The 23,791-nt window shown below is 50.2% G+C and overlaps 1 protein-coding gene and 1 long non-coding RNA gene across 2 annotated transcripts; one reads left to right on the top strand and one right to left on the bottom strand.

Annotated features, from left to right (window-relative positions):
* LOC135921403 (uncharacterized) lies at nucleotides 1–22,017 on the bottom strand. The gene is made up of 3 exons (XR_010570534.2): nucleotides 21,697–22,017; nucleotides 297–386; nucleotides 1–119 (listed from the first exon to the last, which is right to left on the bottom strand). It is a non-coding gene; the product is annotated as an uncharacterized lncRNA (long non-coding RNA).
* LOC135921390 (uncharacterized) lies at nucleotides 4,940–8,853 on the top strand. Its single transcript, XM_065455744.2, has 2 exons — nucleotides 4,940–5,467; nucleotides 7,530–8,853. Exons 1-2 carry the CDS (start codon nucleotides 5,171–5,173, stop codon nucleotides 8,403–8,405), a joined length of 1,173 nt encoding a protein of 390 aa, XP_065311816.2. The 5' UTR covers nucleotides 4,940–5,170; the 3' UTR covers nucleotides 8,406–8,853.
* Nucleotides 22,018–23,791: the final 1,774 nt, after the last annotated feature.

Genomic DNA, 23,791 nt, shown 5'->3' with positions numbered 1-23,791 from the left:
TTGTCCCTGGATATGAATTCATAATGACGAAAAAATTATCCCAAAATGTAACGCAGAGGGACCTCTTTCTCGATGCTACTGCCGTCTTCGCGCTTTCTCTTGTAGTTTTGGGCCATTTTCTGTAAAAGAGAGAGAGAAAGCAAAAATTGAAGTCCGACTGCTTGTGTAAAGTTGGCTGTACTGCAATGCACCTCTGCAGAGCAGAGAAGACAAATTTAGAAAAAGAAAAGTAAGCCAGCGTCGTTTAATGTGGGGTTCTTTGCAAGGCAGTGTAAAAGAGCAAGGCAACGACTTACGAAATTGGACGAATCGACCTGGGCCGGCCGAGCTGACTACTCGAAACAGACGGCGACTTGGGACAGACCTACCCCCGCTTATACAGCCGCCTGGGGAAGGAGAAAGAACACCGTATTGAGCTCACTGATATTCAAGAACGGCGGGTTACGTCACATAACTAGTTTTTAGTGGCTAGATAATGCGGGTGGTGTATTACCCAAGTACTCATAGTATTGGTGGAGAGAAGGCCAGAAAAGTGGCCCCAAAATATAAACGTTCCTATTTAACCAAAACCTACCGTTCTCGAAAAATTCAAAGCATTTATGCTATGGAATTGATAGAAAGACGAGTGGAAAACCATGAATTAGGTTTTGATTTGTCTTACATTCGTATGGGCAAAATGGGTACGGGTCCCTGGTTTTATCGATCTATACGGACGACATATAGTGCTATCGAGCGGACAATGCAAGAGATTTACAGAGATTACGAATACATGTGGCAATGAACCGACATATCCAGGCCTTAATTCTACCACATAATATGGAATTATTATCTCTATAATGGGACGAGTAACGACATTGTATCAAATGTCGTTACTCGTCAGCAGCAACAGCAGCAAGTCATGCCGATACATTTAAGCTATATACAGTCAAACCCATGTCTATCAAGACGCTCGGGACCTCGCAATTCATTCGTTATACTGGTCGCTTCGTTATAAAGATCACATATCGCCGTACCGCTCCCAATAGAGCAGACTAAGCAGAATAAAACTTATATTTACCAAGATTTCAAGGGACACTTAATGAAAGAACTTCAAGGAACTCGTTCACGTATTTTGCTGCGCAGTTACTCCGATAGAATGAGCGCGATCGTACGTGCGACAGATCTTATGGCATCGAGGTTACAGCGCACTCCAGCCTCCAGGGCGAAACCCGGAAGTGACGCAGGCTACAGCTGCACATATCATGGAATGCCGTTATTGCTTACATCGCAGTCAAGCAAACGAACAAAATTTCGAGCTCTCCATCGTGCCACCTTCGTCGGCCTTCCCCGTCCAATCGTTGGCTTTGGCGACGTCGCCGACCGCCAGTTACCGGGCAACTCATCATCATCATCATAAAAAATGGCCAGTCTTAGCTTGGTTAAGCCAAGAATGCGTTGCATATTGCGCGGTCTTTTTTTTTTTTTTTTGAGGGCGAGGTATGGATGGATGGATGTTATGAGCGTCCCCTTTGGAACGGGGCGGTGGGTTGCGCCACCAAGCTCTTGCTACTATACTGCCTAATATTCTACCTAGGTTAAACAATGAAAAAAGAAAAAAAACACTATTAACTACCACGCCCAAATTTTCTGATCCCCTATTGCGAACTGTGCTTTTGTACGTCTCCGTCTTTTGTCGTTTCCCCACTTTTCTGGTATCACGCGCCGGCGCAGCGCCCCTAGCGGGAGGAGCGGGAGTCAGGTGGTGGCTGCGGCCGCGCGCGACCGCGCGAGTTGGGGCCCAGCTTTTCCTCCGGCTGTCGTGACGTCACGTCACGTGGTTGCGCTCAAGGTCAATGGTGGCTGCCCGGCCGCGCCCAAGGGCTGAACTGACCGATTGCAATATGCAACGCATAAAACGTTATTGTAAGACTGAGGAGTTTGGGGCACGCAGGCTCCCGGGCCCCCGCACGACCCCACTGCACTCAAGCGTTTATGTTGCTTCGCTCCATAACAGGCAACTCGCGTCGCCGGCAACCTCGACATGTTCGCCAACCGTCACACTCGCAGCCGCGTTGCAATTAGCAAGCAACGTGCGGGTTCGGTTGACCGATTCCTGGAGCTGTGCATGATGCAGGACGTAAACACTCGCTGTCGATGGGTATGCACGCCCGTCAAACGCGTCGCAAGAGCTACAGAGCTGACCGCAGCTCGTGCAGTGGCGGGACCGCTGGGTGCATTAGTGCACCTCAACTCCTTCGCTGTACAGGTGAATTCGTTGTACAGTTGTCTTCGCTGTATAGAGGTGCTCACAAAAAAAAAAAAAAATTACGAAAGGTGGGAATTTGGCCGGGGCACGCGGAATCCTACGTTGTACGTGTGATTTCGCTCCAGTGGTGTCCGTTGTAGACGCGTTCGACTGTAAGTATACGGAAGGAAAGACTTATTCAAGCATCCGGATACCAACATAATCTGAGAAGGAAGCGGAATACAGCGATAATGAAAACATATGGAGCCACCTTGGGGCCACAATAAGTACGAGGTGGTGCGAGGCATTCGGAAAGGAGTAATCGTGACAGCGATAACGATTGCAAATGCCACCCTATGCTTAAAATTAGAGATCTTGTCTGGATTCGAGGTTAACCAATGGTCGGTAGGCCGACTGGCATATTGGGGGCCTACGGTGAGACACAAATGAGGCAGTGCAGGGCGACATAGATTGGGTTTCTTTTGAAGTCAGATTAAAGACTTGACTCGGGAACGTGGATGAAAAAAAAATAGGGGGAGGGGGGCTAAAGTGCACAAATTTCTGTACCTCAAATGCGTTAACATGAAATGGAGGAAGGGATCAAGAAAGTTGGCGACCAAGTAAACAGCCAATCCTTCATAGCGGGTATGTGGCACTAACATCTAGGTTCTACTTTGTGGGGATCGCACGCGCATCCCGATATCTCCGGAGCGGCCACGCGGTTATCACGCGATAATCACGTGCTCGCTCGCGGAGGGTAGCGTGGAGAGGGCACCTTCGCCACTCCCGCTGCTCTTCGCGCCTGGCCGCGACGCTGCAGCCAAGGCACCCCGTTCCCTCCTTTCCCTTTCTTGGAACCGGGGAGACCCCCTCTCCGCCGCTCGGGAGAAGCGCTATTCCCCCGACGCATCTTTGTCTCACGGTGGAAGAGCTAGCGAACGGCCGCATCTCAAATCCGCCGCTGAGACCGCCGCACGCCGTCCCCCCTGTTGCGCCCGGCCTTTGTGTGCGACTCACCGCCCCAGGGCCCGAGCGCGGAACCACTTTGGGTGAGCTGAACTCTTATCAGCCTCTTTTGTGGCTCCCACATTGTGCGGTTTGTTTCACCCCAGACGTGCAGAATTCTCCGCCGCTGTGGTTGTGTTTTGTGTTGTATTTGTATGTGTTGTGGCTGTTGTTGTCTGTTGGAATCATTGTACACCAAGGTGAATAAACACCTTAGGTCGAGACTCACCCTGTCCCCACTGGCCTGAACCCGCCGTGGTCGCAACTCACTGCGAACCGCGGGTTAGGGGTCACAGCTCTGACTGCTAGGGCTGCTGCGAAAGTGCTAGGGAGCGACTGCCGCTCCGCCGGCGCTGTGCGATCCAGAGAAGGGTCAGGTGCGCACGCGCGAGCCTGAGTAATACCCCTATAACTTGTATAGACATCCACCAGCAGTCATCAAAAAGAAAGTGAAAGAAACTGCATGGTAAACTGAAGGCAAAGAATGGAAACCATTGAGAAATCAGGAGGGAAAGTTCCGTACACTAACACAAAGTCCACTGCCTTGCTATTTGTCACACCGAGCTCAAGACAAAGACCACGATGAGGCATGTGTGTCTGCTGCAGCAAGAATCGCTAAACGACTCAGCACATCGTAATGGAATGCCAAGATGTTCTCCAAGCGAGACCCGTGGGAAATGTTTGCCTTCCAGACGCATCATCATCATCATCAGCAGCAGCAGCAGCCTGTTGTATGTCCACTGCAGGATGAAGGCCTCTCCCTGCGATCTCCAATTACCCCCGTCCTGCGCCAACCGATTCCAACTAGCGCCCGCGAATTTCCTACTTTCATCGCAGATGCACTGCGATTCAAAGCGGGTGGTCGCTTTGGCTGCACCACAGAGATAGATAACGTTTTGTTCATTGGCGGTGCCATAATGCCCCACTTACCACATTGTGGTGCTCACTATGCCCCCTTTCCGATTTTTTTTTTTTTTGCGAGTAGATGCGTGTGCACCGTTTTTTTTTTTTTTTAATGTTCTCTCGTCGTTTCATCTCTTGTTATACCTTTTTGATATACCGCAGAAGAGCGCCGTGTTTCCACAGAACAAGCGGACAACATGCAGCAGTGCGGCGTCATTCAGCCTTCTCAAAGCGCTTGGTCGTCATCCGTCGTTCTAGTGCGCAAAAATGATGGCTCCATTCGATTTGGTATCGATTATCGTTTATTATCGATTACGTTAAGAGATAAGAAAAGAGCAGATTGGGTGAGGGAACAAACGCGAGTTAATGACATCTTAGTTGAAATCAAGAAAAAGAAATGGGGATGGGCAGGACATGTAATGAGCAAGGAAGATAACCGATGGTCATTAAGGGTTACGGACTGGATCCCAAGGGAAGGGAAGCGTAGCAGGGGGCGGCAGAAAGTTAGGTGGGCGGATGAGATTAAGAAGTTTGCAGGGACGGCATGGCCACAATTAGTACACGACCGGGGTTGTTGGAGAAGTATGGGACAGGCCTTTGCCCTGCAGTGGGCGTAACCAGGCTGATGATGATGATGATGATCGATGCCTAAAAAGGATTACGAGAAAAGACGTTCGCCCACTGCCTGTGATCGACGACGCGCTCTTCGTCGTCTGCAACACTTATCGGCTTTAGATCTCCGCTCTGGCTACTGGCCGTTCCCACGGCTTCCCAAAGCCTCTTCCTCCTCGGCCTGCCCCACGTAGTGGGCACAACCGCCGCGTTTCGAAGAGCAAGCAAGCAAGCTCGAGCCGCTCGCGCCTCGATCTTCGGCCGCGGTCGTGCGAGGTCGTGGTGGGAAAGCGCAGCCCCGCGGTCGCCCACGCCACGCGGTGAGACCTGCAGAAGAGGCGCGCCGTGGCGGGCGGCGGCAGGAACATGGCGCGGTCGACGCCGCCGTCGGCCGTCCCGGCTCTCCGACCCTGACCGCGGCGGGGCATGGTCGCCTGGCCCCCGCCGTCGCTCGTGTGCACGGTAGCCGTCCTGCTGCGAGTCGGTATCGCCGCCGCCGGAGTCATGTCTCGCCGTCGGGTGCACCAGCAGCAGTCCGGGTCGTCGCCGTCGGGCGCAGCTCGTCACCATGACGACGTGGTCGATGACGGCGCGGCCGATCCCGTCATGCTTCTGCCGGAGCTGGTGGGCCGTCTGCTGAACGAGGCGGCCGCCCGCGTGGACGACGAGGCCGTCCGGCTCGACGACGGCGTCGTCTGGAAGCCGCTCCGCGAGCCAGACCAGGTATACGCGAGCAGACGATCGCTGTCCGGTGACCCCAGGTCGGTTGTAACCCCCGACCGATTCGAATTTTCTTTAATTCTTTAATTGAGAGGGTCTGCAAGTTGAGCTGTGCTTTACTAAGCCACCCTTCTACAACACTGTGCAAGCAAAAAAAAAAAAACACACATCGAAAACGGAAGACGGGTGGCGACGCCGCCGTTAGGCTCCCGCACCAGGTTGCAGTGACGTCACGGATTTTGATTGGCGTCCGCTCGCGGGCCTAGATAATTTGTTATCGGTAAAGATGGGCGCTGCATGGTATTTTAAGGAAGCCACACGACTGTGTTTAGCATTCTTCGGGAATACCTATTGCGTCATAACAGCTCACAAACGACAAAACAATTAGAAATATGTGACTCCATACCAAGGTAACGGATCTGGAAGCTTCGGCGCGAATTTCAAAACATCATACTTTGACTTTCGTCTCGAAACCAGAGAAAAAAAAAAGATATGAAAATGTTGGCACGCCTCAAAATTGGGTTTTCAAGTTTACTCTAATAAGTTTTCTAACTGGCTTCGGTTAATTTCGTTTCTCAGAGGGTGTATGCGTCATAAAGCTGAATGTGGTCTTTTGGGGACAGAACATCGTGACGTCTGGGCACTCGCTCCGGCTCGCTCGGATCGTCGGCTATACGTTTTTTTTTTTAGCTGCAACAAATTTTTAAAAATTGCCTGTGGCAGATAGCATAATTCCAACCCTTGAGCTAAATCATTCGATGGGGTGGCCATTACTTCTCCGAGAAATCGAAATGCTTAATAATTAACATAATTACGCCAATTAACTTCTAAATTACTTTGCAGGACATATTTATATGTACGAATTGTAGATAGTTAGTAGTCAAGGTTTATTGACTTGAAAAGAATCTTCAGGACTGCGCCAGTTTGAAGACATTAATGTTCAATATGTACGATGATGTATTGGTGTTCCAGCTATTTTTGCGATTCGATCCATAAAGCAGCGTTTTCTTTTAAAAATAAGTGGAACAACAGAGCATTTTTACGGCAAGTTTCACGGCGCATATAACTCGAAACCGGTACCATCCTCAGAATTCATTCTAAGTCAATACGCCTTGCTACTCATCGGCGTCAATTCGTACGTAGGTTAAGATGTGTGCCGTAAAGTAATTATTAAAAAAGGTAATTACGGCAATTTATATGCAATTAAGGGTGTTGCTTTCTCGTAGAAGTAACGGCCTCCTCATCGAGCAATTTCGATCAAGGGTTAGAATTGTGCTATCGGCTAGACAATTTTTCAAAAATGTGGTTCAGCAAAAAAAAAGAAAAAAAGGCAAGGGGGAAAGAAAAAGCACCCTGCATATGCTGCTACTCGTTGCGCAGTCCGATGTGTATATAGCAGCGCGCAACAGACGACCCAAGCGAGTGTCCAGACGTCAATGTTCCGGTGCGGTGCCTTATCGATTCTTAGTTCAATTACTCGCATCTCTGGCATTTAGTAACGCCAATTAGAATTACAGTGGTGTCGATTTGCAAGGGCAAGTTGCAGCTGCGAATCCGTGGCGTGCAGGCTTTCAACGCAGAATTAAGCAGAAAAACCACAGGAAAGGAAACGCGGCTTTCCGTACACTATCAGAAGTAGCTTGTTGTCGTTATCTTTTTTATTTTTTTTTACACTTATTACACCTACCACAGAACAGTGTTCCCTAATTTGTAACGTGTGTGTATTCGCTTCATTAAATGACATAGAGAGCCGGCCGTAAGACAAATATTGCGGACTTTGCGGCTTTTCAATATTTTTAAGTTTAATTGCACATGATCGCAGCTATCGCAACCATCAGCAGCGCCCCGCTCTCTTTCCCCATTTTAACGTATGACCCTTTTAGCCAATGTATGAGGTTATAAAATGTGACCATGTCGTTATACGCTTGACCATACGTCGCCCATGAGCCCGTACATGTGCTGCGTACTGGGAAGCCGAAATAAGCGCCTCTTATTTCCTCTGTGTAACCTCTCTCTCTCTCCTTCTCTATATATGCCCGCGTGCGCTCCATTCCCCACGTCTCAGGTTAAGGCGGCCGGAGAGCACGTGAGCGGCCTACCGGAAGTGAAACACGAGCTGCGATCCATCGACGAAGCCGCGGCCGTGGTCGAGAGCGACGTCTTTCCCTCGCGCTTCCAGTCGTCCGCGGTGGCCTCTCGGCTCCGGCAGCAGGCCGCCCAAAAAGGCGCGCCGATCAAGACCGCTATCCTCGAAGACCGCGAACCGGGGACTGACGCCGACATGGCGCAGAACCACCCGAGCGGCAGCAACAACAGCGGCAAGGACGCGGAGAACCGCTCGGGCACTCCGAGGAACCAGAGGATCCCACAAGAGCCGAACCACGACGACAAAGCCGACACTTCCGACGACGCCAGCGCGACCGCGAACCCCGCCGGGAAGGAGCAACGGGACGTCGTCGCGGTCGACGATAACCCAAAGGGCGACGACTCGCTGACCGGTGGCCCCGAAGTCGGCTCCAAGGCGACCCTGACCGAGACCCTCGAGGTCGCGGACGCGGGCGTGCAGGTCGACGCGGCCCCCGCGGAGGAGGCGAGGCTGCCGCCGGACGCGCAGCCCGTGACGACGACGACGACCGCGGAGCCGCGAAAGCGCGGGGCCACGGTGGACCGGGAGATGCAGACGGCGTCCAACAAGTCGTCCACCAGGGACAGGCAATCGCAGACGCTGCCCACGACGCCGACCCTGTACTCGATGGCGACGCAGACGGACATCCAGGACGCGCCCTGGTACGCGTTCCGCACGTCCGTGCAGAAGAAGAAGCTGGCGGCCATCATATCGGCCGTGTTCGTGCTCGTCTACTTCATCCTCTGCTACGGACTTGTCAACGCCGCGCGCGAGATGTACGCCGAGCACATCTTCGAGGAGCTCGACTTCCTCTGACTTTCTTTCTTTTTTCGGGCTCGTGCTGCTTCGCAACTTTCCGAGCAGACGTCGCCAGACTTTCCGAGCAGACGTTGCCACGGACTCGCACGCGAGTCAGTGGCAAAGTTTCGGCAAATCGTCGGAAGGAAGCAGAGGAGTCAGCGGCAACGTTTCGGAAAATCGTCGGGGGGAAGCAGAGAACGACGGACACCCGTAATTTGCACGTACCGGTCGCGGGCCCGGCAGCGCTGTCAGACAATATGGCCGGCATTGTCACGACGATGGGTCGGTATTGAAATTGTGTTCACGCCCACGCACGGGGGTCGGAGGACGCGAGGTACGATTTGGAAGGCTTCGCAAACACGCGGCTGGCGACGAAGCGGGCGGGATAACGAATCGCTTCGAGCCTCGAGGAAATGGACGAAAATTTCAGTGTACAATAAATCGACTTTCGGTTTGCCTTCGACCGTTTCGCATACGTGTAGAAAAAATGAAAGGAAATTTAGGGTATGGCACTCTAGGTATACACTCCCAGGGACAGCGTTCGTCTGTTGCTGGCTTGCACTTATTTTAACAGACTGTGCTCGCTGTGCTTTGTTTTTGCCTTTTCTTCCTCAGGAATGGCATGTCACGCTGACATATGCGACTGCCGCGCGCTCAGATAAATGAAAGTCGCGCAACACAGATGTAAATTATTGTTTTGGGACAAAAGGCGGAAACTTTTTTTTTTCTTTTGCAGAATCTTTTTTTGTTGTTGTTACGGGAGGATTTTTTTTTTTCCTCTGCAACGTGTACAAGTCTAGCCGATGCTATAATGCATATTCAAAAATTCGCCCAGAAACTCCTCTGGGGGTTTATCAATGTTATTGAACTTGATCCGACCACTATAAACCCTTAATTAGCAACCCTCATCGGTCGTTATCAACCTTATCGAAATGATCCGACCCTCATCAACTCTTATCGGTCGTTATCAACCTGAATGTCCAGCGAAGCTGTTGCAAAACCGCCACTACATTTGATGAGCGCTTTACTTAATGCTTTACTGATAGTGATCGGATGCTTGCTTTGAGCTTGTTCTTTATTGAAACGTTACCCGCCGTGGTTGCTCAGTGGCTATGGTGTTGGGCTGCTAAGCACGAGGTCGCTGGATCGAATCCCGGCCACGGCGGCCGCATTTCGATGGGGGCGAAATGCGAAAACACCCGTGTGCTTAGATTTAGGTGCACGTTAAAGAACCCCAGGTGGTCAAAATTTCCGGAGTCCTCCACTACGGCGTGCCTCATAATCAGAAAAGTGGTTTTGGCACGTAAAACCCCAAATATTATTATTTATTGAAACGTATGCTGTTCTGTGCGTTGTATGGGTGATCTAAATGAATGAATGCATTGTTCGCTTCACTTTGCTGAGCGCTTGTAGCCTCTGCCTCACGTGGGTATGAGCCATTGCATGTTTTGCGTGCTCACGGAGGTATGAGCCATTGCACTCGTCTTACTTGACGGACGGAGAGGTTTCTCGTTGGGTAAGCATAGAAACGCTTACGCATTTAAAAAATAGTGCGTATAACCTATAGTAAGGTAGAACAAAGGATGTCTCAGGCATTCATAATGCAAAGAAGGGGCAAGGCGTGCTGTAGACACGGACGCGAGAAGTGGACAACACGAACGCCGACTATCAACTGAGGGAAGCACTGAGGCGAAAAAAAAAAAGAAAGACACAAAACTCACCTGCGCATGCTCGGGAAAGGTAGCACCACGTGTCAATCGGGTACACGTGCCGGTCTACGTGAGAGGTAACTGTTGAGACATTTGAACTCTTCCTTATGTAAGGTAATCGAAGGCTGACTCACGCACGCATTGCCACCATTATTGACATGCCGTGCCTTGCAATAATGGTGGAAGTGCGTGCGTGAATCACCCTTCAATTACCTTACATAAGGAAGAGATCAAATGCCTTAACAGTGGTGCCTCAGTGCTTCCTTCAGTTGATAGTCAGCGTTCGTGTTGTCCACTTCTCTTGTGTCCGTGTCTGCACGCCTTACCCCTTCTTTGCATTATGAATCCTTGCCAACTAGCTCAGCTTTCTGTTGTTCTGTTTCTCAGGCTTCGTGTGATATTGTCTCGTTTGGGAATACTTGTATGAAGACTGCACGAAGCCAGCGACATTACTTGTACCTTTCTTGCTATTTTATTCGCTAATTCTTGCAAACCAGCAAGGCTTTTATAAAGTGCCCATTCAGACTGCAGACGCCCATCTAAAGGGCAAACATCGAGAAACACAGCTACCATTATCGCGGAAGGTACAAGAGTAACAATCGCGCGCAGGAACGTTAACTTGCGAGAATGCATCGCTTGTCTAAGTAAGCTAACCCGTTGTACAAGAAGCCCGGCTAGATAGCTCACATTGACGTCATCGCAGCCGCCATCTTTGGGGGTAATTACTGGCAAATCGAGAAACTGTGTAAACAAACGAAAAAACAAAAAAACGTGACAGCACGAAAGTCTCGTCTTGCGCCCAGTGACAAATCGATAACAGTGATGACCCTGTGAAAAACGGTCCGTCTTATATACTACAAACGAATACGTATCCCAATTCCGTCGATCTTACATAAAATCTATCCGGATACTTACACCAATGGTATACCTGACACGATTGTGGAGAAATAGCCACGTTAGACCACGTGTTCTGGCGGTGTGCCCGGTCACGCTCTATCATCGATAACGGCTCGGCCAGATGGGAGGCGGTTCTGCGCAGCCCTCTTCTGGCTGACCAACTCTGGGCTGTGCAGCAGGCCCACGATGCAGCCGAGAGGCTCGGCCTTCCGGTTCCCACGTGGGAGCGGCCCGCTTCGTGAAGACTCACGATCTGCAGGACTTCATTAAAGTTTTGCCGTACCATACCATAGTAAAAACGATGTACATGTGACGATACGGTGCTATGACGTCATCGTGGCCGCCATTTTCGGGTACTAGCAGGCGAGACGCTGCGTACGTGACGCCACCCGCAAACTATTTATAGATACCAGCCCTACTTTCAAGTTCTAAATGGGTACACTAAAATTGGAACCACCAGCTGCATTTGAAACTCGTGCCTCGATCTTACGAACTCTTAAGATGTATACCGTGCACATTAAGATAATCACTGCTTGTTGGACCTAAGCTGAAAAAGGCATTATGCCAGAGAAAAAATAAAACCGCAACAGTATTAAAGGGTGAACAAACAAAGATGCGTCCGCCTTTTGTTCGCAGCGCCCAGCCTGTTTGTTCCTCAGTGCAATGGCGCGGCCCCATTGGCGTAGCCAGGGGTCGCGCGATATCTGCTCGGACGGCCGCCATTTCGGTGTGTGTGTGTGGGGGGGGGGGTCGAAATTTTCTGATGAAACCTCCCTTCCCCTTTTCACAGGGAACGCAAAGTTTCAGGTGGGCTCCGAAAGAGCGACACGGATGAAAGGGAACGCTTGAATGTGAGAGCAAGGCAAGGGCTAGTGGAGGCCCGAAATGAGGGGGTGGAGGTGTCGTGGGACCGATCCCCTCTCCCGTTCACAGAACACTGTGGCCCCACTCAGGGCGCACCTCTACCTTATTCCGGGTAGTGTTTAACCATAACTGCTGAGGGGGGTCAGCGCTAAAATTTCACACGCAGATAAAGATGGGACCAAGGCGTGCATAAAACTTGAGGGGCATTGTTGCTCCCCACCAGGCCTTCGTGCCGTCGAAGAGCTTGTCATTTCTGGTACTTGGCCGAATCGTCGACCGTGCTGCGTGGAAGAAAAGCATTCCGAAAATAATGCGACTTGCTTGTCTAGGATACGCATGAGCATCCTTCCTCCCCCCCCCCCCCCTGCTTTTTCTTTTCCGTGTCTGATTCCTACTATTTTCATAAACTTGAGAAGAGTTTGCTGCTTGGCTAGTTTGTACATGCTGTTATGAATGAAAAAGAATATGTGGATCCCACGCACTGTGGGAATCGATGTAAGCTATGCTTTCTGTGCTGTTTGTTTTGATTGACGATAATTAACGGTGATGTTGGCAGTGACGTGTATTCTTCTTCTTCTGCGGGGGGGGGGGGGGGTGTGGAGCGGAGTGCTAGCGGTCATTAAGGCGTCTTTTTGTTTTTTTTTGGTCATATTTGCTTTTATGTCATTTGATGACATAGGACATGTCGGGTTTACAAAGTCTTTACCCTTCCGAATAAACTTTCAGCTGCAAGTAGCGCCGTGTCCTGTCTTTTCTTGTGGCTTGGCACGTGTCCCAGTAGTTCCCGCCCCCTCCTCTCTACCATTCTTAGCTTCCCTTAACTTCCCGGGAGCTCCAGAGGGTGCACATTCAACGCGGCGCACAGGTCTAGACGAGTTTCTCCCGTCGCCTTTCTCCTCTGCCGCGCTCCTGTCATACACCCTCTCAACCAGTGCCCGACGCGGCGTGCAACACAGCCTCACCCGCAGCAGTGGGAAATTCGTAGGAATAGGCAAAGAAAGCTTCGCTTTAACACTGGGCAAGAAACAGGATAAGAAAGAAAGTCCTGCAGAAAGTTGATTTGCGCCCGGCAAAATATACCAAGATGGGGGGGTGCTGGGCTAGGGAGGCTAAACAAACGCCCCAACAACCGGGTGGGAGGGCAGGTAGGTGAATGACCTCGAAGTCCAAGCAGACGCAGAATGTAGGAATGCAGAATGTAGGAATTTCCGTTGAACGGCCGCCGGGCCGTTCAACGGAAATTCGAAGAGCGGGAATGTTGAGCGTGACCCTGACCCAAGGAAAAGAATTTTAAGAAGGGGAGGGGGTGATGGACACGAGGAGGAGGGAAAGAAGGCGCGTAAAAGGGGTCAAAAACGAAGTTGGCGGACAATTATGGGCACAGTGAGAGCGTCTGATCACTTCCCGATCGCTCAGCACAAGAGGGCCGTGGTCAGTCGTCTATAGCTGAGGCTCACGCTGACATCGGCCAAGAAACGTGGCTGTGGAAGGAGGTCAACGGTAAGTTAGCAGGCTTATATATCTTCTTTCATTGACAGTTCACGATTCGGACAGTTACGGTTTATACCAGGCGAATGCCCTAAGTGGGTGGCCGTTTTCCCCAAGTACACTGCACGTGAAATGGTTGGTGTTACCGTAGCTGAAGCATATTTTCCGAGTCCGCACTTGTGGAGGGCCGACAAAACTCGGTGAAACGTTCCGAGTTGTTAATCTGTTCTGCTGCCGCATATTGTTTATTTATGCTGAAAATGTGTTCGAACTAAATCTTCAACAAACTGATTATAGCCCGAAGGCCGCATGAATTTGAAAAAGATAAATATATTCTGGGGTGTTACGTGCCAAAAGGGCAATCTAATTGTGAAGCACGCCGTAACAGGGGGACTCTGGATTAAGTTTGACCACCTGGTGTTCTTTAACGTGCACGCAATGCAAGGCCGTTTTTTTACGGCGAAGCTGTTTATGGCTGTACTCAGTTTCATACATCAGGCTATAGACACTTTTTGCAGTGGCCGTGTTCGCGCTTAGAAATGGTTCGGTATCTTTTGACCACTCTTTGTGAAAATGTTCTTTATATATAAGGTCAGTTCTGAATGAAAATAAGAATTTACCCTCAGAAGCAGACAAACCATGTACTTATTTGGCTGCTTCAACATTGTTTTACATCAATTTGCTTTTCGTTGTTCTTTGTTTGCATCGCGTCGCAGCAGCCTAACGTGCATGCTCGCGCGAGCAAACGCCGCTGGCGCCTAGCAAAGCGTAGACGGAACGCGCGGAGTGATAAAATTTGGAGACCGCACTATATACTTGCGCAGCTTCCACGGTGTTGCACCTGATGTATGAAACGGATTCCGTGAAGTATTCATGTGCGCGGGCAAAAACTATCGTCGAGCCACTGCTCGAGCGCTCGACGTCGTCTTCTTCCACAGCTGGCTCCGATGCCGCTCATCTTGCTAGCGTTCCCATACTGCCCCTCTCTCCTGCGAAGGCACCGAGGTCACCGGCCCACTGCCAGTCGGTGCGGCGATTTCGGTCCCGAATTCTTGGCCTCAGTATGTCGCGAAATGAAAATACGAATGCATATAACGAATGTACAACACGAACGAACGCGAATGCAAAAAAATAAATGTGTGTGCGTACCTTTTGGTGCTGATAAGTACTTTGACGAGCCTCCTATTTTCCTGGCAAGTGCTATTACAGACGGGAAGAGAGAGAGAGACAGAGAGAAATATTTCTTTATTGAAAAGAAGAGCGGTTAGCCGGCGGATGTTCGCCTACATGCTATATCCTGCAGGGTGTGCAACGAAGGGCCTATTAGAGGAACGATTCAAAGTAGGAGGAACAGTTCGAACTCGTCCCGAATGAAACAGTCCACAGGGACGGCCGGCTGTTACGTGCAGTGAACAGCGCGCTTTCAACAAAATTTGCTGCAGGAGCTCGCCGTCGTGCGCTGAGTCAAGGCGGCCGCAAAAGTTTGCAGAACACGGGTACCAGGGCAACGCGCGAATTTCTGCTCAATAATGTCAGGGCCATGACGCTTCTGATTAAATTAAATTATGGGATTCTACGTGCCAAAACCACTTTCCGATTGTGAGGCACGCCGTAGCGGAGGACTCCGGAAATTTCGACCACCTGGGGTTCTTTGACGAGCACCTAAATCTGAGTACACGGGTGTTTTCGCATTTCGCTTCTGATTAAACGGATCACGGCGTATAGGTCACAAAGGCGTACTACATGCACAACGTAACTCTGAATTCAAGCAGGAATACATGTTTATGTGTTGGTTGGCGCTTCCCAACGGACATGATGCAGCGACCAATAAGAAAAATGTTAGTCTACGCTTCTTCCTTTGTGGCTGTGTTGTTGCACTACAGGTTATGTCCTGGATTCGAGGCTATAGGTAGTAAGTATATACCCACGCATCGCAGGAGGATGCGGCTTTCTCGCAATTCCCGAGTCCTGCAAACTTTTGTGGTCGACTGTACATATCGGTAATGGGCGCTTGGTTCGGTACAATGTATCGCTCCACCTTATGCCTGACCACCCTCGAATCACAAGCCGATTCTGATAGCTCAGAAACCGACGCAAGCATGTCGTAGCGGTTTTCATACACCGGAGCGATGTCTCAGTTCGCTGATAGTTACACAAACACACACAATTACTCATTACTATACTAAGATTTAACTAAAGCAAACTTATTTTTTGAACGAATGTATACTTTTTGTGACCAGACATAAGGTTGACTTGATTTTCCTTGATATGGATTTGCATTTGGCCTTTGTCAGGTTAACACTTTAGGGACGAGTGTTGCCTGCATGCAGGCAACCAACCACTGGGTTTCGCTTTTGAGAATAGTTTTTGGCTAAATGTATCTTTAGCAATCTACCTAACGTAAGCGCTTCGCCGGAAGTACCACAGGGGGTTGCCTTTTATTTATTATTAAACGTCTTGTTTTCACTCTCTCCGAATATTAGACAACTGGCGTCACTTGTTGAATTAGAGCAGGAACACCGGACAAGGAACAAGTACGGTGCGCCGACCAGAGGCTTTGGAATTGTTCTTTTAAGTGGTCAGGGAGCGGGGGAGGGAGGGGGGGGTGCTCAAAAGATTTGTGGAGGCTAGAAGTGTGTGTGTTTGTTGGGGGGGGGGGTGGGGGGAGGGAAGGGGGCTTGAGCCACCTCGCTCCCGAGGACCGGGGGGCCGTGGCACGCTGTTTTACACGGAGTCTCGTCAGGAACCAACGAAGCCGCTTCTGCGTGATGCTGTGGTGGTTCCGTGCCTTTCACGGCTGACGCGTGGAATAGGGAAGGAGGCAATGCGTGGGGTTACGGCGCAGATTCTCCTCGCCCACCCTTTTCCAATCTTCCGCTTCCAAAGCACCTGAGCGCGACATATCGCTGAAAAAGTTACCGCAAAATATTTTCTTCTTTTTTTGATTGAATGTCACTATCCTTGGTGTATTTTACACATTTCAGCGAAAAATAAACATTTACTCGCGGTATCTTCTTATGTATGGACGAGACATCATACCACCCGTTACCTGCCCTTGCACGACTTGCCTAAGTGTTGTGCCCAACTTATACACGTTATGCTGTTTTGATGCATCTAGATTATTATTGAAACACAGGAAACTTAACGCATAGCAGCGTTTTTCACATCGTGGAGTTTTTCTTTGTGCATGTATAGTTCAGCAAACCAATTTCACTCTTTCAATAACATTTCATATTCTGAATGCAAATGTCCTCCTCGTGGCCAGAGGTAAAGATGAACAAGTCAACTTTCCTTTACGTGGAACTGCGTTTGGGCATTGCAGGGACAATATACTTCCGATCAGTTATAAGGAAGCTCTGCAGAACTGAGCCGACTGCAATGTTCCGATTTTTCTGCTTGCGCGACAAAACTTTTCACTCTCTTGCAAACAGAGGAACCGTTCAGTAAAAGACAGCCCCTACTAGATTACGCGTTCTCACCGGGAATGTTGCGAACTGATAACCATCTGATTGACAGGTATTGTATAGTTGTGGCTATTTGGAGTAGATCAGGAGAAGGAACTCTTCAGATCTCCGACGAGCCAGAGAAAGAGAGAGAGAGACGCCAAGTGAGAGATATGAAAAAGTAAGAAAAAAATCAGCTGCTTAAAAAAAATGAGCCCCAGCTGTTTAGTGTCGAAAAGATTTGCTCGTCTCTTCGGTGCCCTGCCGGTCCACCATAGCACGCACACGAAGCTCGCGGCGATAAAGAGAGAGAGAGAGAAAAATATCTGCAGCCGTTTATCCGTCCACGTCTGCGCTCACCGAGTCCCCAACCCGTAACCAGCGGCCCCTTCCAAATTACCACGGCTGCGGCGGAGACAAAAAGGCCCCCCCCCCCCCCCCCCCCCAATGCCCGCGGGACCAGCAAGTGCGTTGAGCAGCAGCCGCTTCCGCTACAGGGAAGCCCTGGGTGTAGGAAGGCACCGAGGAACGCGCGGCTTGCCGAAAGCGAATCGGCCAAGTGCGGTTTCGACTGTCGCTAAAAAATGCCCGAACAGTGAAAACACCATCTCCGAAAGAACGAGCAACGCCTACGAGAGAGAAAGAGAGAGAGAGAGCGAGAGCATTGTTCCGAACTCCCCACCTTCAGAGGACCATGCAAGGGGAGGGAGATTGTCGAGAGGGCAGATACGCTGCTTTCTTGAACCCTTTTAGGGAGCACGGCTCGGCGCCTTGGGGAAGGGGGGGGGGACATAGAGAGGAAAGAAGAGAGAGAAAAGGTCGTGGCGGTCATGGGACCCATGGCTGTCAGCGGCAAGCTGAGGCTTGAGGAATGCCGCTGGCAGCGCATTTCCCATTTCCAAGTTAGAGGCACTCGTGCAGACGAACCAGAATCTGGGAGGACGGCAAGGAGACCACGGCGTACCATGCAAGAAACTCAGCCGCGCAGTCTTCAAATGCCTCAGATAAGGAGTTGTTTTGTTTGTTTTCGTGAACTTCATCCGTGAGGAGAACTCGTCGCGAACCGCCAAACTCCGCGCGTGGGGGGGTCAATGCGTCCTGAGAGACGCCACGTATAGATGATGGCATGACGGTTTAATTATTCGGTCCTTCATCGGCTGTATCGAATCTCGTTTCACTTCAGTTGAGTCATATGCCTTGCCAGAACGTCCTTTTCCGAAAATGACATCTAACAACAGTCTGCCGCTGGCAGACTGCCGTAGCGTCGTCAACGTGCATTCCCCGTTTTGTGCCTGTTCTACATGAGGCAGAATTCCGGGTGACTGTCGCGGCTTTCCATCTGACTTTTAGTAACTGAGACAGGCAACATTATTTTGTCAAATAGTTGAGGCGTGTCTTTTTAAAGCACGAACTGCTCTTTTCAACCCAAGTTTGCATGTTGTCCACCCTTTAGTGTTATTTTACTGCGTTCAGCGCAATAGTTCTTTGTCGTGTAAACAACCTTAGTTTCAATCACTCTGTACTCTGTCCTCGCGAACTTGGGTCCAAGCGTGGTGTTAGAAACGTGCTATATGACGAAAAAAAATAATAATGCAGCGCAATATATTTTTGCTTTTAAGTCGGTAAACCTGTTCAGACTCCACAATTCGCCTTTTCGCTGACGATTGCGTTCTTTATCGTCGCATAACTACCACCTCTGACCAGAGACTCCTCCAGAAAGACCTTGATATAATAGAAACTTGGTGCACCACCTGGCTGATGAATCTAAACATATCCAAATGCAAGAGCATGCAAGTATCTCGAAAGCTTTCCACCTTTAACTTTTCATACTCGTTAAACTCCACTGCCATATCACGTGTTGAATCGTACCGATACTTAGGTGTTGTTATCACTGACAAACTCAACTGGTCTGAACACATCACGAAATTAGTGGCAGAGACATCCAAAACACTTGGTTTCATTAAGCGTGCCCTTTCTTTATCCCCCAGTTATATCAGAAAACTCGCCTATGAGGCGTACGTTAGGCCGAAACTTGAATATGCCAGCTCAATATGGAGTCCTCACCAACAATATCTAATCGAATCACTCGAAAGCATTCAGAATCGGGCTGCTCGTTTCATCGTTTCCGAATATAATAGACGGGTTAGCATTAGTGCCATTAAATCATCCATTAATCTTGAATCGTTAGCTCATCGAAGGAAAATTTCACGGCTATGCCTGTTTCAAAATCTATACTATAATCGCCCTGACCTGAGAACCACCCTTTTAGTGCCACCCATACGGACATCACGACGTCTTTTCAATTCTATGAGTGTACAACGCATAACTGGTTCGACAAACACATTTAATAAGTCTTTCTTACCATTGGCGATTGAAGAATGGAACTCGATTCCAGAACCATTAGTCAATGAACGTGACAACTCAAAATTCAGGCAGCTCATATCGGCTCACTTTGCCAAATAATCTCATAATCGGTAAACATTTCCTGCTTTTCTCATATATCCAACGCGTATATCACTCTGTGGTTCTTCCTTAAGATGGGACATAACATATATGTCACATTTTCTGCTTTGACTTGTGTGTATATATATGTATATTGAATTGCATTTTTGTATTGAATTGAATATTGTATTGAATTGAATTTTATATTGAATTGTATTGCAACCTTTTTATTCAATTGCAAACATATGCGGAGCTCAACTGCTTGCGTGTTCTTTGCGTCTTTGCCTTCAACCACGGTTCCATAACAATGTATAACGTTACTTTGCCTGTCTGTCTTTTTATTTCGCTTTATAATTATATGACCACGTGAATACTTCTCTTGTTAACCCCCCCCCCCCCCCCTTATGTAATGCCCAATAGGGCCCTTAAGGGATAATAAATGATGATGATGATGATGATGAGATTTGATAGGATATGTATACCATCCGTACACACACACGCACAAAAGTCGCTGACTGACTCATAAAACCATCCCTATTTGTAGTGGAGATAGAACAGGCTGCCCATCATCCCTAATAATCTTCTCACGGAAATTCAGACCAGACGTTCCACACTGTAGAGAGAAGGGACTCATTATATATATATGTATGTATATAAACAGAGAGAGAGAGAGGTCAAGGCTAGTTTCGAGACCCGGTCGCGTAAATCTTAATCCACGTACGAGTGCTTATTCACGATGAGCCTCCGTCGAAATGCGGGAAGGGATCGAAATCACGACCTCGCGCGTATTCTCTCACCCGAGTACACCGATTCATAACCGCTCCATTTTGATCTCCCAGACGTACAGTCGCGGACAGAATATTATGGACCATGAAATCTAAGAAAAAGCTGAATATCTCCGCAACCTCACAACGCAATCTGGTATTTGCATTTTGGACATCGACTAGAATATGCTAACAACGTTGTCGTGGGCAGTTTTACTGGTTACTGCTACAGGCTGCTCGGGAATTGAACGTTTTCGGAGATCCCGTGGTCCATTTTATTCTGTCCGCGACTGTACGTGGGACAGAGTGTGCGTGGGTTACGTACCGAAATGAATGCCGACGAGTTTTAGCGAACGACGACGAGCGATTGTCAGTTAATCCATCAACGAACGTCAAGCTTGAATGGTCCTGCATGTGTTGTGAACTTGGGGAAGCGTCGGCGAGTATGTGGTCGCGTCGAGTAGGCACGAGTGTGAGTATTATAGCCCAGAAAAATATTGCTGAATGAATATCCACTTACTCTGCTGACACCTACGGCAAAAATCCTTCGGTATCTCAATGCTTTCGAGTGAACAAAAAGCCAGAGGGTGGCAGTTTGGCGCAGTACGAGACAGTTATCCTCCGGAATGGCCTTCCGGAGCACGAATTCCCCTAGGCGAGTAGAAGCCCGGGAGTGTCCTTTGCCGATGTGATCAAACGGACGTACACGGGGGAAGCTTACACAACACCGGTGCACAGCAGAGGAAGCAGCAGTGCTACCACGTGCTACTACGGCTTGGGTGAAAGTCCTTTTAGAGAAGGGAGAGAGAGAGCGGCAGAAGAGTGATGACGAACACGGAAAGGGAAGTGCCATCAAGTGCCACATGACGAGGGGAGAGAGAGAGGGGGGGGGGGGCAAGTGTGAACAATGCTCGCGCGCGGATCTAGCAACGTTTATACAGCGTCTTCCTGCCTGGTGTTTGTTCGTTTCGTTGGTGTGGTAGGTAGTGCGATGGGAGAGGATGAGCAGTGGTGGTGGTGGCGAGGGCGGACGGTGGGCTGGGCAGCAGAAAAAGCAAACGGTGGAGAAGGATGTGCCCTTCCCACACGAAGGGGCTGGCGCACTGTCTAGCGCGAGGCGGAGCCAAGGTTTTTTTGGGACCGGGCTTCGGGGCTTGCTTGTTTGCTTCAACGTGGGGAAAGGGGGGCCTTAACGCGAGCGAGGGGAAGGGAAGCGAAGATTCCGAGAGGAGGAATGAAAAGCTCCGGCGGAAGCGAAAACATCAAAACAAAAGAACAGCGCAAACCCGAGGGCTTAGCGGAGCTGACGCTCGCCGAACGACGCCGTTGTTTGATACTGCGTGCGTGTGGGGGCGCGGGCACGGTTAACGCGGCGTTCGCCGAGAGCAACGCGCCTTGCGACAACAAACAGCAACCCCGCCCACACCGGTCGACAGAATCAACGAGCACTAACAGAATCAACGCTATGTCTCGGCTGACAAGAACTCAAGCACGATTCCGAGACGATCACGGGTCGGGAGAGCCCTGCTCAGCGACTAGCATCACCGAGTGGAGGGACATTCGACGACGAAGAGGTTGCGGCAATGGACAGGAGGCAACGAAACAAACATACAAATGGTCGGCGGTCATCTACGCATGGGCAGGACGGTGGCGCGGGGACAAACGCTTCTGCCAAAAACGGGCCGGTTGGATAGCTTGCCTTCTCAGAAGCAGCAGCAGCAGCGGCGACATTCCAAAGACGCTTGGCACCAGCGCATTCGGCAGAAACCTTCCACACACGGCCCGCTCTCGTCGCCATCTGATTCCTTCGCAGGAAAGAGAAGCGCAGAAACACGTGACGTCACGCATTTTTGGTCAAAAGATAGCCGAAAAACCCGGAACGGCATCGCGAACGAAAATAATTTCTCTGCGTATCATTTTAAAGCCAAATTGTGACGAGTTCAATTTGAAGAAGCGTTAATTGGCTCCAACAAAGCTGGAAAAGTGCTCTTACGCTTTCGCCCAGCCCCGTCGCGAGGGTGCCCCATAGAATAAAGAACTTTCTTAGAGAAGGGAAACTGTAGCTTCCGCAGTGGTTCGAAAATAAGCAGCGGCAGCGCATGGAACTTACTTTCGGGGACGCCAGATGGCGCTGCTAAAACCAGAAGCGGAAGTGCAAGTTTTTTTTTTTTTTACAGCAATATTCAATATGGCCGTTTGTTCCTGGTCGTGTACGCTTGCATCCGCTCGTACGCGCCGTGCTCGCCGTGCTCGCCCAGCTGGCTACGCGGCAGCCGCGTAGCCGGTGCGTTCTAATTGCCAGGAGACCAAAGGGCCTCTACTGACGCCCACACGAACAAGCCACAAGTGAGTGAACAGAACGTGCTACTTTATTGGCGGAAGACGAGCAGTGTTGATGTACATTCTTATGGAACAGCAATAAAATTTGCATGTCGAGATGCGCTGGATTCATTAACGCGAGCTCCTAAACGGGACTTCGTCGTCGCACCTGGCGGTCTGGTAACGAGCGACAACCAGCAGTGCAAACAGATTGGACAGAGCGTCCCACCTGCTTGAACCGACAGTTGCCGTTCAAGATGAGCAACTTGCATTGCGAAGCAATCGGGTGAACCAGGCATCTGCTGCCGCAGCCAACACAGCAACGTGGACTACCCGCCACTTTAGCGTTCAACTCCTTTCCAACGTGCACCTTTCTTTTTGTTCTTTCGGGAGCCGCTAAAGGGGGCCGTTTTGTCTCAATCATCCGTTTCGTGGGCATCACCTTTCGCAGCCACTTTTGCAGGTCTTTCCACCCACGTGGCTATCAACTTCATTCACTTCAGACCACGTAAGCACGTGTGCCGGTCTCTGTTCAGGGCAGGTCGCGGCCGCCGAGGCAGGCCACAAGCACAGTTGGCCCACGGTGCATGTAAATTGGGAGTCCACGTCGCCGTGCAGGCCGCAGGAGCAGGTGCTTACCTCGAGAGACTGCTGCCCAATGCAACTGACCAGGCCGCCACATCCGAGGAACGTAACACAGCAACAATGAGGAAGAGGGACAGCATCGAAAACGAAACTCTGCAAATCAATCACTTCACACCACTCATAAGATACAGAATCTACTCTATACATAGGCCAATATCAACATGGCATCAGCGAGCATTCGCACAGACGATTCGCATGCGGCACATTCAGCCATATGACTACAGGCATAGCGCTTGCCTTCGTCGCACCTGGCGGTCTGGTAACGAGCGACAACCAGCAGTGCAAACAGATTGGACAGAGCGTCCCGCCTGCTTGAACCGACAGTTGCCGTTCAAGATGAGCAACTTGCATTGCGAAGCAATCGGGTGAACCAGGCATCTGCTGCCGCAGCCAACACAGCGACGTGGACTACCCGCCACTTTAGCGTTCAACTCCTTTCCAACGTGCACCTTTCTTTTTGTTCTTTCAGGAGCCGCTAAAGGGGGCCGTTTTGTCTCAATCATCCGTTTCGTGGGCATCACCTTTCGCAGCCACTTTTGCAGGTCTTTCCACCCACGTGGCTATCAACTTCATTCACTTCAGACCACGTAAGCACGTGTGCCGGTCTCTGTTCAGGGCAGGTCGCGGCCGCCGAGGCAGGCCACAAGCACAGTTGGCCCACGGTGCATGTAAATTGGGAGTCCACGTCGCCGTGCAGGCCGCAGGAGCAGGTGCTTACCTCGAGAGACTGCTGCCCAATGCAACTGACCAGGCCGCCACATCCGAGGAACGTAACACAGCAACAATGAGGAAGAGGGACAGCATCGAAAACGAAACTCTGCAAATCAATC

The sequence above is a fragment of the Dermacentor albipictus genome, unplaced genomic scaffold (genome assembly GCF_038994185.2).
Source record: "Dermacentor albipictus isolate Rhodes 1998 colony unplaced genomic scaffold, USDA_Dalb.pri_finalv2 scaffold_129, whole genome shotgun sequence".
Classification (NCBI taxonomy): domain Eukaryota; kingdom Metazoa; phylum Arthropoda; class Arachnida; order Ixodida; family Ixodidae; genus Dermacentor; species Dermacentor albipictus.
This window is presented reverse-complemented; position numbering and strand designations above follow the sequence as displayed.

Excerpts from the sequence above, each read along its gene's own strand:
- LOC135921390 (XM_065455744.2), top strand. The coding sequence starts at position 5,171 with ATGGTCGCCTGGCCCCCGCCGTCGCTCGTGTGCACGGTAGCCGTCCTG. Across the intron at positions 5,468-7,529 it reads CGCTCCGCGAGCCAGACCAG|GTTAAGGCGGCCGGAGAGCA; the intron begins GTATACGCGAGC and ends CCCACGTCTCAG.